Source organism: Rhinolophus sinicus, linkage group LG09, assembly GCF_036562045.2.
Source record: "Rhinolophus sinicus isolate RSC01 linkage group LG09, ASM3656204v1, whole genome shotgun sequence".
Lineage (NCBI taxonomy): Eukaryota > Metazoa > Chordata > Mammalia > Chiroptera > Rhinolophidae > Rhinolophus > Rhinolophus sinicus.
Window position 1 is genome coordinate 77,957,371 of NC_133758.1, and position 13,171 is coordinate 77,970,541.

The 13,171-nt window shown below is 33.4% G+C and overlaps 1 protein-coding gene across 1 annotated transcript in view; it reads right to left on the minus strand.

The window, feature by feature from the left end:
- The window catches only part of SEMA3D (semaphorin 3D), a 198,248-nt gene that overhangs the window by 84,241 nt on the left and 100,836 nt on the right, over positions 1-13,171 (minus strand). The window contains exons 4-5 of the mRNA XM_019753571.2: positions 9,129-9,191; positions 1,505-1,624 (exon numbers count right to left, since the gene is read on the minus strand). Of these exons, the coding sequence (XP_019609130.1) occupies positions 1,505-1,624; positions 9,129-9,191 (183 nt within the window). The remainder of the gene's footprint in view (positions 1-1,504; positions 1,625-9,128; positions 9,192-13,171) is intronic.

Sequence of the window (13,171 nt, forward strand, 5' to 3'; positions counted from 1 at the left end):
CCTGCTCACTCATAATTCTCTTACTCACAGAACTTGTAAATTTGACTGCCTCGGGGCTTCTTGACAGTCCCAAGCTAAGTAATTAGCTCCATCTAAATTCCTTTTTAGCACTTGTGACTTTTAGGAGCTAAAAAAACACTATTTTCACCCTTCAGCAGGTTGTGAGTTTGGCCTTTAGCCCCAGGCCTCAGAACACATCCAAACTGTGGGTCTATCTCATGTAATTACACCATAATGCTGTGAGCTACTATTATATATTACCCTTCATCAAAGCTAGGCAAGAGAACATTACACAAGCAACAAAGAATGATGGATTCAAGTTGTGAAGTCTCCTACTGCTTCAGAGAATTCACTATCAGGGTTGCCTTATTTTCAAATAGTTGAATCTGGGCTGGTTAGACAAGTCGATTAGAGAGGAAAATTTACCCAGCTACAGTTGTGGGTTTCATTTCTGCATGACTCCATTAACCCAATGTAAAGAAACCTGTTCCATAAACCCAGACTTGAAGTTCAAACACGCAGCCAATCATCCTGCAAATATGGGCAGTTATTCAAATAAGTATATACATAAACATAAGGATGATAGTGCAACCCATCAACTCATACAAAGATACACTTAAGACCACATGATCTAAAATGCAGTTGTGCATGCTTGCTCTAGAGACAGACTGCTTCGGTTCAGTTCCTTGCTAGACCATTTATTAGCTGAGTGATCTTAGGCATGTTATTTAATTTCACTGAGACAATTTTTACTAACTTGTAAATTGGAGTTATAAAGGTACCAGCTTCATTAAGAGTGTTGTGAAATTCCAAAGAAACAATCCAAGTGACTGGAATAGTCCATGACACATAGAAACCACTCTAACCTATTAAACTATTAACTAATTACTAAAATCTGCATGTTTCTCATTTACTGAAATGCTCATTGATAGCAGGGATACATTACTCCTAATGAATATATCCTTTATCTCCACTATGGTAATTTGTTCTAGCACATGAGTTCAATGTGCTAATATGACTATCTGTACAATTTTAAAAAGAGAAATCATTAAATTTTCTTGTACTTAACATTCGCTATTGTAAACATAAGTAACAGGCTAAATTTGTTGGATACAAAAAATGAAATTACTTATAAGATATAATTCCATTGCAAGGTTTTATGGGAAATATATTTTTACCAACAGCAACATACCATACAGATCTAGTATAAAGGAACCTCAAGAGAAAATGAAGACATACATAGAGCCCATAGAAAACAAGCACTTTCAACATTTTGCACTATTAATTTTGATCATCTCATTAAAAAAAAACTTTTAATAGAAAAAATTTTAATTAGGTAAAGTGTATAATCAAAATGGTAACCCTTAAAGTGGTTGGGAACGTGAGTTCTTATACAGTTCATATATGATTCCATCTTTATATTCAAATATGCCTGTCTAATGCCATAAGCATTCAGTAACAAGGTATTACAATAAATTGTTTTCATGTGATTTTATCATATTACCTCCTTGTAGAGTCCAAGATCAATATATCCACATATGGGATGAAATGCTCCAGTTCCACAAACGTAAATGTGAGTTTTATTATAAGGCTGAAGTACTCGAACAAAATTTGCACATTCTGTCTATTGGGCATAAAAAAAAAATAAAAGCATTATTAGCACACAATTCAAGTTTTTAAAAGATTATCATCCATGCCACCTGTCTTCAAAGTAGATGTCATCAAAAAAAAAGAAAAAAAAAAGATTTACAAGAAATGTTTAAACATCTGACTTAGCAAAGGAGGCAAAACAAATTAGAAACTGGACTTTGAAGCTTTTTGAAATTTTAAAAGTTTTGAATGAATCAGAGTGCTAGAATGCACATCTCTGTACTAGTACTCAATGGGGCCTAGAGATTGAATATACACAGAATGTTAATGAGGTATCCATACTTTCTTCCAAGAATTACCCAGAGAACAAAACCCTTCATGTTCTGATGTTCCCATATTATCTATCCCATATAGATTCTACTGTTTGCAACACCAACTGTCTCAGCTATACCGAACAAAACACTGAACACAGGTGTTTATTCCTATATATGTGCTCCATTACAATTGGATGGAATTCTTATCACTTTATTTCCATTTATTTTCAGTGTTACAGAGACTAAGAGTCAGATTAATTCCTGCTTATTCCCAGAATATCTTCTGTGTTTCCCATGAATATTTTTTTAAACTAAGTCCAATCACTGAAGAGATTTTTACACTTCTGCCTGTTTATCAGCTTCTCTAATAGGAGCAGGGCCACTGCATGTGGTTGCTTAGGTTGTACACAAAACAAACAAACAAACAACCCACAGTCTTATCTAAGGATGTGCAAATCACACTACAGACGTCTTCATTATCCTGAATATTTTCATATGTTTAGTATATGTTTTCATATAGTTATTATATGTAGACTCCTTAAAAAGGAACGTCTTATATTCACTAAGAATATTTTCTGGCAGATAGTATTGTGTAATAAAATCGTATTATGTCAGTTCTCTTGTGCCGAGGTGTCTGATGAAGAGAACTTTTTTCTATTTGCACAAAGGCACCGTAGGGAACTAGCTTCATGGTCTTTAACATCACGTTCCACAATCTCAGAAGAAAACCTAATGCAGAGTAAATATGCCATGCTAATGGTTTTGAACAAATAATGGAGACGGTAGTGTGAGAAACACCAAGGGTAAAGTCTAAAACTGTACATGGTCACGAGATAAGTTTGAAATGATGGCTTCATTGCAATGGTAAGAGGTTTTAATATTCCCTTTTATTTTGCTCACTGATGCTCAGTGAAGGGACTTTCATTTCCTGGTCTTTCCCCAATGAAGAGATTTATGCACGGGTGGGATCTACACAAGAAACAGTACACGGGGAGGGAAAGAATAGAATTATATGATTGAAGTGAGGTGGGCTAGACCTACTGCCAGTCATTTCATCATTTTTTTAAAAGCTCAGTTTTACCAAATAGTCATATAATTTAAGGGTAATTGCTATGGACTGAGTATTTGTGTGCTCCCCAAATTCACAGGTTGAAACCCCAACTCTCCAGTGTGATGGTCCTGGGAGATGTGGCTTTTGGGAGGTAATCAGTTTAAGAGGCAGGAGAATGGGATCCTCCTGGTGGGATTAAGAAGAGACTGGGGCACCTGCTCTCTCACTCGGTCATGTGAAGATACCACAGGACGATGGCCACCTGCAAGCCAAGAAGAGAATTTTCACCAGGAACAAAATTAGCCGGCAGTTTGGCCTTCCCAGCCTTCAGAACAATGAGAAATAAATGTCTGTTGTTTACGCCACCTTGTTTATGGTATTTTGTTATAGTAGTCCAAGGTTAATAAGAAAGACATTAATTTTACAAGTTTCTGAACTAAATATTTGTATAAAGAAATAAAACAACTCCCTTTCCAGATTATAAATTACGGAGTCAGAAAGATTAAGGACTCTGAGAGACACAGCACTGTTTAAAAAGGCCAGCAAGGTCTAGGATGAAGTTTCATACACACACGAGATACAAGTTTAGTGATTATAAAGAAAAGGCACTGAATCATACCTAAAGCATTTCGCATGCTTTAACTTTTCTAGGAGTACTTTATTAAAATGCAGCCAGCCAGGGAAAGTAACCTATTACACTAGCTTCTGACTTGGTACAATATTACCAAGGGTTTATTTATGAAATCCCTCTCTTCTCTCAGCTCGGGCTGGCATGGACTATATGAATGTATAGATGAGTCCTAAATTATCTGATACAGTTTACAAAAAAGTCACTTCTGCTCAAACTTTTCTGCAGTGAAGTTGATAAAGGGTCATACTCTAAGCAGCCTAGGGGCAATGAAAAGGCACTGGTTGCCTGAAGGAAAGACACAGCCATCCTAAAAGATAAGATCTTTTACTTCAAATGTGGCCTGGGGTAGACATTTCAGCCAAACTGGTGAAGTGAGGCAAAAACTTTACAATGATTTTCCTTTTACTGTGTAACTTATTTATTTATTTATTTATGTATGTATGTATGTATGTATGTATTTATTTATTTTTATTTTTTACCTCAAAGATTCTGTGCTGTTTGCTTTCTACGTACAAAGATTTCATGTTTTACTTAAATAGCATGAGCAATAATTAACTTGATTTAATTCACATAGCGACTTGCATGGCTATTAATGGGAGCATAATTCTGTGAGGCATGAAGAAAGTTAACCTTAGAAGCAGCTTTTTAACTTTCCCTGAAAGCTGGCTAATTTGTCACCTACTGCCCACAATGACAAGGGTTGTTGCATCTGACCAAACAGTTCAATTCATTGAGTAATATATTCATCTTCGGAAAAAGATTTTATTTTTCTTTCCTTTATTCTTTGTAACTACTCCCCACCCTCACTATTAGAGACAGAGAGACGGAGAGAGGATTAAAAACTAGTATCAACTTTTAAAAATTCTCTCAAGTGATATTATTTGTTTCAGTATTTCTTCTCACATATATGCATACATCTATATAACTAAAACAAATATAAAACTGAGTTAGTTTTTGGAGAAAAGACAAGTATATATTAGTTTATATGTTAACACTTGGAATTTTAGTCTCTCCCTAGGTATCTCGTATTAACAAAAGAGAAGTACTTGTAATTCTCTGGACTTGTGTATAGTACAATTAAATCCAATAGAGCTTTACATGTATTTCTGATAACTGAATTGTAATTGCTAATTTTAATTTATTTAGGTCATATATGGAAAGACACTCATGATTTAGGAATCTGATCCATTTTTATTTCAGTATGCTTTTCAGAACATTATAGATCATTAAATATTTTTGATCATTCATCACATGCCTATCATTGTACTGCATGTTAGGTTTGACTAGCAGACCTCAGAATCCAGTCTGCACAGATATCTGTTTAGATCAAAAGTGCTGAAAATATTTTAACATTTCATAATAAACACATGAAAAAACAAATATCACATTTCTCTCTTAAAAGTGGAAGATCTAACAGTGGAGATTTCTACAGAGCTAAACCTAATTGTGGTAGAAGAGCAATGAAAAACATTTTTTTAAAAATGAGAGATACGCTTACTTAAATATTTAAGAGTCTATATCAAACAGGATAACTGGGAAATATTCATTTTTACATAAGTGGATCAAAAGAGATAATGTATTTAATATTACATACATATATAATTATATATAATCTGTAAATCTCTGAAAATAATCAGTAAGGGAAAGGAACCATGTTGAATCTAAAAATGAACAAATTTGTCATTCCAAAAAATAGTCATTTTACAACTACATAAAATATTTAGTTTTCATATTAATGAAAAACTTTCAAGCTGATACACAAAAAAACATTTTATTTCGTTGGAAAATATTATATATATATATTTTTTTAATTTATGTTTTAGTATTACATATTAACTCTATGTTGTGTCCAATATTAGCAAGGGTATAGGGAAATATACCTTCTCATAAGCATCACTGCTGGTTAATGTGTAAGAGGCATAAGCTCTGGAGAGCCATTTTGCAATGTGTATAAAACAAATTTATATCCTTTCACCAGTAATTCTACTCTGTAGTCAAAGATGTTCACAATATTTATATATAAGGTTTATCACGTGCAGCATCATTTACAATAGTAAAAGCTGGACTTATACCAAACTTCTACCAATAGGGGATTGATGAAATAATATATAGAGGAATGCAGTGTAGCTATTAAAAGTAGTGTTATAAAAAGGAATTTAATGACATGGGAAAATGCTCATGGCAGTCTGTGAAGTGGGAAAAAAAGTGTTTTAAGGGACTATGTATACAATGATTTCATTCTGAAAAATACTAAATAGATAAGATAGAAGAGTAAACATCAAAATGTCACCAGCTATCTCTGGGTAATGTTCATGGAGGAGGAAATATTTACAGACGATTTCTATATAATTTGCAAATTTTCTACAGAGAACACTTTGTTTTACTTTTAGACAGTCTGAAAAAAATGTAATCACAGAACTGTAGAGAAGCAAGATCCTTCAACTCTGTGTAATGTCTCTATTGATAGGTCATGAGCCTCAGCAGTTAAGCGGACAAACAGCACCGGCTACCCACACGCTGTGCACCCTTCAGCCTGGACCGACCTGCTTACCACACTCTTCATAGCCAGGACTAAACACATGTCTTTAGTGACTTTCTTTTGAAAAACATTCTTAGCAAAAAATTCTACCAAATAGCTTCCTGTCATCTCTTTCCTTGCATGGATTAAACTGGGCACTGTGTTCAAGAAAGTGGAATAGTTCTCTTTTGTTTCCTCATCTTCCACTCCCTCCCAACCCCAATTAGCTAACTTTCATTATGGTAAATAATTCACTATTTTTCAGTTATATAGTACCTTTGTGTAAAGGGACAGCCTTTCCAAACACTTGTTAATCCTAAACACACTCTTGGGAAGTAGGTAAAAATTACTAGAGAGAAGGGAAAAGAGAGGGTAGTGCCAAAGGCAGTAAAAAATGTCAATAAAACCACACACATTTGTCTCCGTTTTCTGTCAGCCAAAATCTCTGCAACACTGACTGAGGAGGATCTACACTATGCTGACACTGAAGAGAGAAATGCTTTGAGGGATACAGATTGCAGACCTTATTTGTAAAGTTCAGACCTTTAGGTATAGCTCATAGTGATGTATAAGAGCACATATTGTGAGGACAAGACTTCTGGATTCAATTCCTGGCTTCCCTATTTACAAGACCTATGATATTGAGTAAGTCATTTAATTTTTATAGCCTCATTCTTTGCATCTGGAAAATGAGAAATAATAATAATAATAATGAATATATCATATAGTATTGTCATATGGATAAAACGAGATTATAAATATGAATTATTAAAAACAGCTCCTGGAACAGGGTAAATGCTATAAAAGTGTTAGCTATTCTTAGTAACTCTAAAATATAATATTATTTTAAAGGGGCAAATTAAAAAGGAGACAAATATTTGTATTATGCCTTCATGGTTCAACATCAAACTTTACAGACTTCAGTAAAAAGAGAAAAGCTCCCCAAATCTCTAATCCTGGGTAGCAGTAGGTGGTTAGTTTAAAGATTAGAGGTTATTACTAGTTCCCAAACACAACTGAATTGGAAGAATAGGTTCCATTTACAGGGTCCTATTGGCTCTAGGATGCCACCTCCAGAAAGGTTTATCACACTTTGCTTTAACTTAACAATACAGGCAACTGAGTTACTATATAACTAGAATTAGTGAACATACTGAAATGAGAACACTGTCACGATTAAAAACCTCTACTGACTGTTTGACCTTGAGTGTTTGTCCTTCATCTACTCCATGGGAAACTTGACATTAGTTTTTTGGAGTAAATTTAAAACATTATTTTCCTACTTGCCTCCATATCACACACTCAGTACTAGTGAAACACAAAATATTACAGTGTTCATACTGTTTATGACATGCTTCTACTGTTAATCAACAAAATAATTTTGAAAACACTCATAGCTAAAACATCTTCTTCCCCACGATTTCAAAAAAATACTGACGCTTCTGCAGAGCTGAGCACCTGCTCAGAGATGGAATATTGAACAGGGTAAAGAGATTAGAGACATGGGAAAAAGAAGAATGTATTCTACAATAGTTTAATCTCTTCCATTCCTCATAAAATAAATGTTAAAACTGGTTTTTGTTGCATTTGATGCTAACACTCCCCGATGTATCTCTACTAAGATAAATGCCTGAAAAGATCACATTTAACACTAACTGAATACAAAATCAGACATAATCAAAAGTTTGTTTTAATTATTTTGTTTTGTAGTACCCTGTGTATAAGTCATCATGGGAGTAATATATGTATCCCTCATTAGATTGAAAGCTCCTGGTGAACAGATACTGTATCAGTTTTGTACACATATTTGTACAAATATTTAGGCTCTTAATAACTATTAGTTGAATAAATGACTGAACAAATGAGTGAACAAATCAGGTTCTTAGTCTTCTGATTCATTAAGCATCATGTAGTTTTATCATATTAATAAAATGAGAACTTTTAAATCTAATTGCGCTTTCATAAAACATGCAATATTTGCTATTAAATATAGAGGCTGTGCTCTGTTTAACCCTCCTGGGTATTGTGGTTAGAGGCAACACCACGGGATGCTGCAAAAGCAGCCTCAAGACATCCGTCCACGTTTCTACCCAAAGTTAGAACCTTTTATCATCTTGAGTTACATTCAGGAAGTGATTTATTTGGGGAAAAAAGCAGTTCTCCCTATCACCACAGTGCAAAATGTCAGGGCAACACACAGAGCATCTGGCCTGAATCAGAGCACTTGGATGAGGAGAAGAGGCAGGCTGAGCCACAGCACGCTGCAGTCATTGCTGGAGATAAAACAGGCAACACAATTTGGGGGAGCACGCAGGACAGCTTGGATAATGCCAAAGCAATCCAGACAGGACACCCCAACGGCAATTAGGTTAGTCACACCTATCGAAAGGTTGTCTCTGGTCCTTAAGGCAGCTTAAACTACATGTTTATATTAGAACCCCACTATTTATCCTTTATAAGTTATTCCATATAATTAGGCTTAAGTACATTTGAAAGCAAATTATTTCTAGTTCTGATTCCAGAATGTGGGCCATTCATTTTCAACCAATCCTTCTTAACACCTCTGTAACGTCAGCTTTTGAAAGAATCCTTCTAGATGTTGTAAGTTTAATTTCAACCCAAATTAAATAACAATTGTATGTTCACAATGCTAAAATAACTATGGTCTTGTGTACAGTCACAAAATACATGCATGTAAATGAAAAGTACACAACCCTAGAAATACAATATTTGCTGATAGTTTATTTTTGAATATTTTAAATGTACTCTGAGATTTTTTTTGTAAAAAAATAGTAATATTCAGAATTAACACTATAGAAAGTATAGTAATTCTAAATTTTTGAGAATGATGCTATTCCTTTTGACAAGGTAGAAATATTTTATACCATAATCTTGTCACAGAATAAGTTAGTGTAATCTTAAACATTAGTACACTAATGCCATTCATTCAATAAAATCCAATATAAATGTATATTATCATATCAGTACCAGTTTAACAAAGATATTTTTAAGTCTCATACTTACATTGGCATCTTTCCCAGCTAATTTACATAATTCCACCCGTTCCTTTGAAGCAGGCCAATAAATCTGTAAAACATTTAAAGGTGTGTTAGAATCTGAATATCTAAAACACCCTACAATTCTCATTAGGGAAGTGAGCATGTGAGGTTGAAGAGTGGATATCAAGCCAAGAACATATTGTTAGGTATGATGTAAGAATTTTGAGATTTAAGTATTTTCCAAAGTCACCAAAAAAATTTTCTAAGAAAAACTGTACACAATTATCCATTTTCATTCGGTAACCTTATTTATTTTTAAATCCATTTAACAATAGGTAAATTATGTTGGGAAAGATATAAATTCTTATTGTGATGTCAATAAAATTTCAGATTAGCATTTACTTAAGTAAGAGATTCTATTTTATTCTGTGTTTCTATGTTTACTTAGAGTGGTAGTGCATTGTAAACATGTGCAATGAGGTGTGGGAAAGAGCTCTTCCTCACAAGCGTAAGTTATCACTCCAAGTCAAAGACCAGTGTGAATCTGCTGACAATATTTAACATTCACGGAGCTCAGAAGCATCTATGACTTAGTTAAGCATTTTGTATGCATTACCTTATTTTATCTCACAATGACCCTATGAGTTAGCTGTATTTACTCTCCCCATTTTCAAGTCAGAAAATTCACTCATATTGCCATTAAATAACATGTCAAGGACCATGAAGCTAGTTCACAGCAGAGCCAAAATATGACCCAATGTCCGTCTCCTGAACTTGTGTGTGTGTGTGTGTGTGTGTGTGTGTGTGTGTGTGTGTGTGTGTGTAGAGGGGAGGGGTTTCAACCACTGCACAATAAATATTATTTGGGCAAATAATTAAGGACAAGGGCAGCAAATTCCTTGGTTGATAGCTTTTAATCATGCTTTAACAGTCTTGAATTTGTCAGAAAGTAAAAACTAACAAAATTTAGGAATTCTGTCTGGAAGTTTTTGCAAAATAGGGTTCAGCTACATTACTCCATTAGTTTACAGAAAGAAATGCCCTCTGTTAAGCTATAGGCAAGAAGAAACAAGAAAAGCAAGCTCTGAGTTGCTTATAATGTTCCAAGAGTTCCTCACAAACTTTTATTATGGTTCTCACCAATGTTAACAGAAAATGTTTTAATAGGTGAGGAAAAGGAAAATATCCTGAGGGAATACACTGAAAAAGACTTGTTAAACCTGGAATTAACAAATGATTTAGAAGTTGCCGATGTTTACATGATATTATCTTCACAGTGAAATTTTAGGGTTTTATGTCTGAATAATAAAGAACAGAGAATAGCACACAAATTCTCTAATTAGATAAATACAATGAAATTATTGAGAACTTTCAATGAAGCAAGGTTGTTCATTTTTGCATACATTTTAACAACCTACAATCCAAAGGTGTACATAGGCAGGGTGGCTGAAACAGCAGCAAGCTCAAATGACAAGCTAACTTTGATGTGGTTTACAATAAGGACCCAAAGATGCTATTTATTCAGACATGGTTTAAATCAGTGCAATTATACTTTCACGCAACCTTAAATAGTAGCCAGCAGTAAAACATGAATGGACTATAGCAATGAAAAGCAATATGGATGGATCTGAACAATTCATTATTAGATGAAAAAAGCATATTCCCTACAATTACAAACAGCATGATCCTCTTAGAATAATGTTAAAAATAAACAACTAAAATAAACCAGACACTTTTTAGGTGCATATGTAAATGCAATAGACATGTAAAAAGAAAAGCAAGAGAGTGATCAACAGGATTCAGAAAGATGGTTACTCAAGATTAGGAAAAAGAAAAGGGGTAAATTGGTGTTAAGAAGTAGATTATTTACCAGATCTTAGCTTTTGTTCTGGATGGGGCATTTTCCGGTGTTTAATACATAATTAAAAACAATTATATAATGTCAATAAATAAATATGCCAAAATAGAGCATGCATAGGCCAATTGACAATAGTCTGTCATTAACCTAGAATCACGAAGTCCTAAATAAATGAATAAATGAATAGTAAATAAAAACTGCACCTGGCAGGAAATTTGGAAGTTTCTTCAAGTTGTTTTTATTGTTTGTGTGTTGTTTTTTTAAGCACTGGTAGCAAAAATACTGAACTAAGTGTTCTTTATTTCTCCTTAAAAATTCCATTGTGAATTTATGAAATTTTGGCTTCATATTTGAGCTTATGAGCTCAAGGTATCCTCGCACATTTTTTTCTGGCCGATTCTTTTTTCTTTTTCAATTGTGGTAAAATGTAAATAATAAAATTTTCCACCTTTGCCATTATAAACATACAGTTCAGTATTAAGTACATTCACATGGGGCAACCAATCTTTAGAATTCTTTCATCTTGCAAACTGCAACTGTATACTTGTTTTTTTGTTTGATTGTTCGTTTTGTATTTTATTTTATTTATTTATTTTTTATTAGTTTCAGGTGTACAAAACAATGTACTAGTTAAACATTTATCATTTATACCCCTCACACAGTGATAACCTCCCTCCCTCCATCTACTAACCCTCTGACATTGCACAGAGCCATTAAATTTCCACTGCCTGTATTCCTAATGCGGTACTCCACTTCTTGTAAATATATATATAAATTGTAATTGACATTCATTATTATTCAGGTTAGCTTCAGGTATACTTGTTGATTAATGAATATTATAAGTGATCTTACAAAGGGCAACTTTGTATCATTGGAATGAAATTAAATTGTACAAAGAATGCATGTCCATGATCTATCAGTTGGTTTAATATTTAGTTCATTTTCTTCTACCTCTAATCTAGATTAACATTTCTTTGAATCCTTTCGATATGCCAGATCCTGTTATTTGTTTTGTTGTTTAAAAAGATGGTCAGATTTAATCACATTTCAGAAATAAATTTAGAACAAATATTTATAGATTTGTTGAAACCTGAATATCTTATTGGTATTAACACTAGAGAAAAAAAGAGAAAACGAGAATATAGAACTCCTTCTTATTAAGTAAATGAGACTTAAAGAAGATAAAGGTCATTACAGCATCGTATTTTTTTACTTTAAACCTGTGTGTTGGATGATTGAGTTAAAGTAAATTATGAGATAAATAATGTTTCTAAAATTTATTTTGAATACATATATGGGGGATTCAAAAGAGAGGTAGTTAGTTAAAAATAGACAAAATGTGGAAGCAATCTTGATACCATTTTGAAATCTAAATGAAATTTCCAACGTTGGCACAGAGTAACTGCTGTTCATTAATCATTTGTTCACTAGGCACATTATTATGAAGGGTTTTCTGTATGCCTAGGAAGGTGTGGCACTGACACACTAAGATTTGAGTCAGGGAGACAGCTCTGAAGTGAGAAGAGAGCACAGAGGATAGAGCCCCTCTCGGAGCCCTCAACAGCAGAGTAGTAAACAAAGTGTGTAGCTGTCCCAACTTCTGAGCTATTGTTTTAAATTATTTTCTCTTAATAATTTCAACTGTAATGTAATAATTTGAAGTTTCAATTATAATTTTGTCTTAAGGACTCGTCATTAAAATAGTAATTGTAGAGTTTTCTTTTTTTCTCTTTGCAAAGGAATATAAGTCTCTGAAAGATGTTTTAATTGTTTTCTTGTACATTTTCAATTATTGATGGTAAGTCATGTAATTGTAAATTGATTTGTGTCATCCTAGTTAATGAAGCAATAAAACTAAAATTACACACTTCAGCGAATCAGGATTTGAACAGTGGGTAAATGTTACATAATGTGATCGACTCCAGAAACCAATTTTAATAAATCTTCTCTTTTCTGTTTACAAAGCAGGCTTTCTATTTTTTTTATTTTTTTTTGAAATGTTATCTCATTTTTCTTCATTTACTTTCAATCCATAAAGTCTAGAACCTGTTAAAAATAGAAATTATCCTTGGATCATTATTATTATTATTATTGCGCAGGACTCTAAAATAGTATCACAAAGATAATTTTACTTCTTAAGGTAACATTCAAGCCTTAAAAATAAAGATTAGTTGGGATTATATATTGGCTTATTTTGACACAATGCTGTC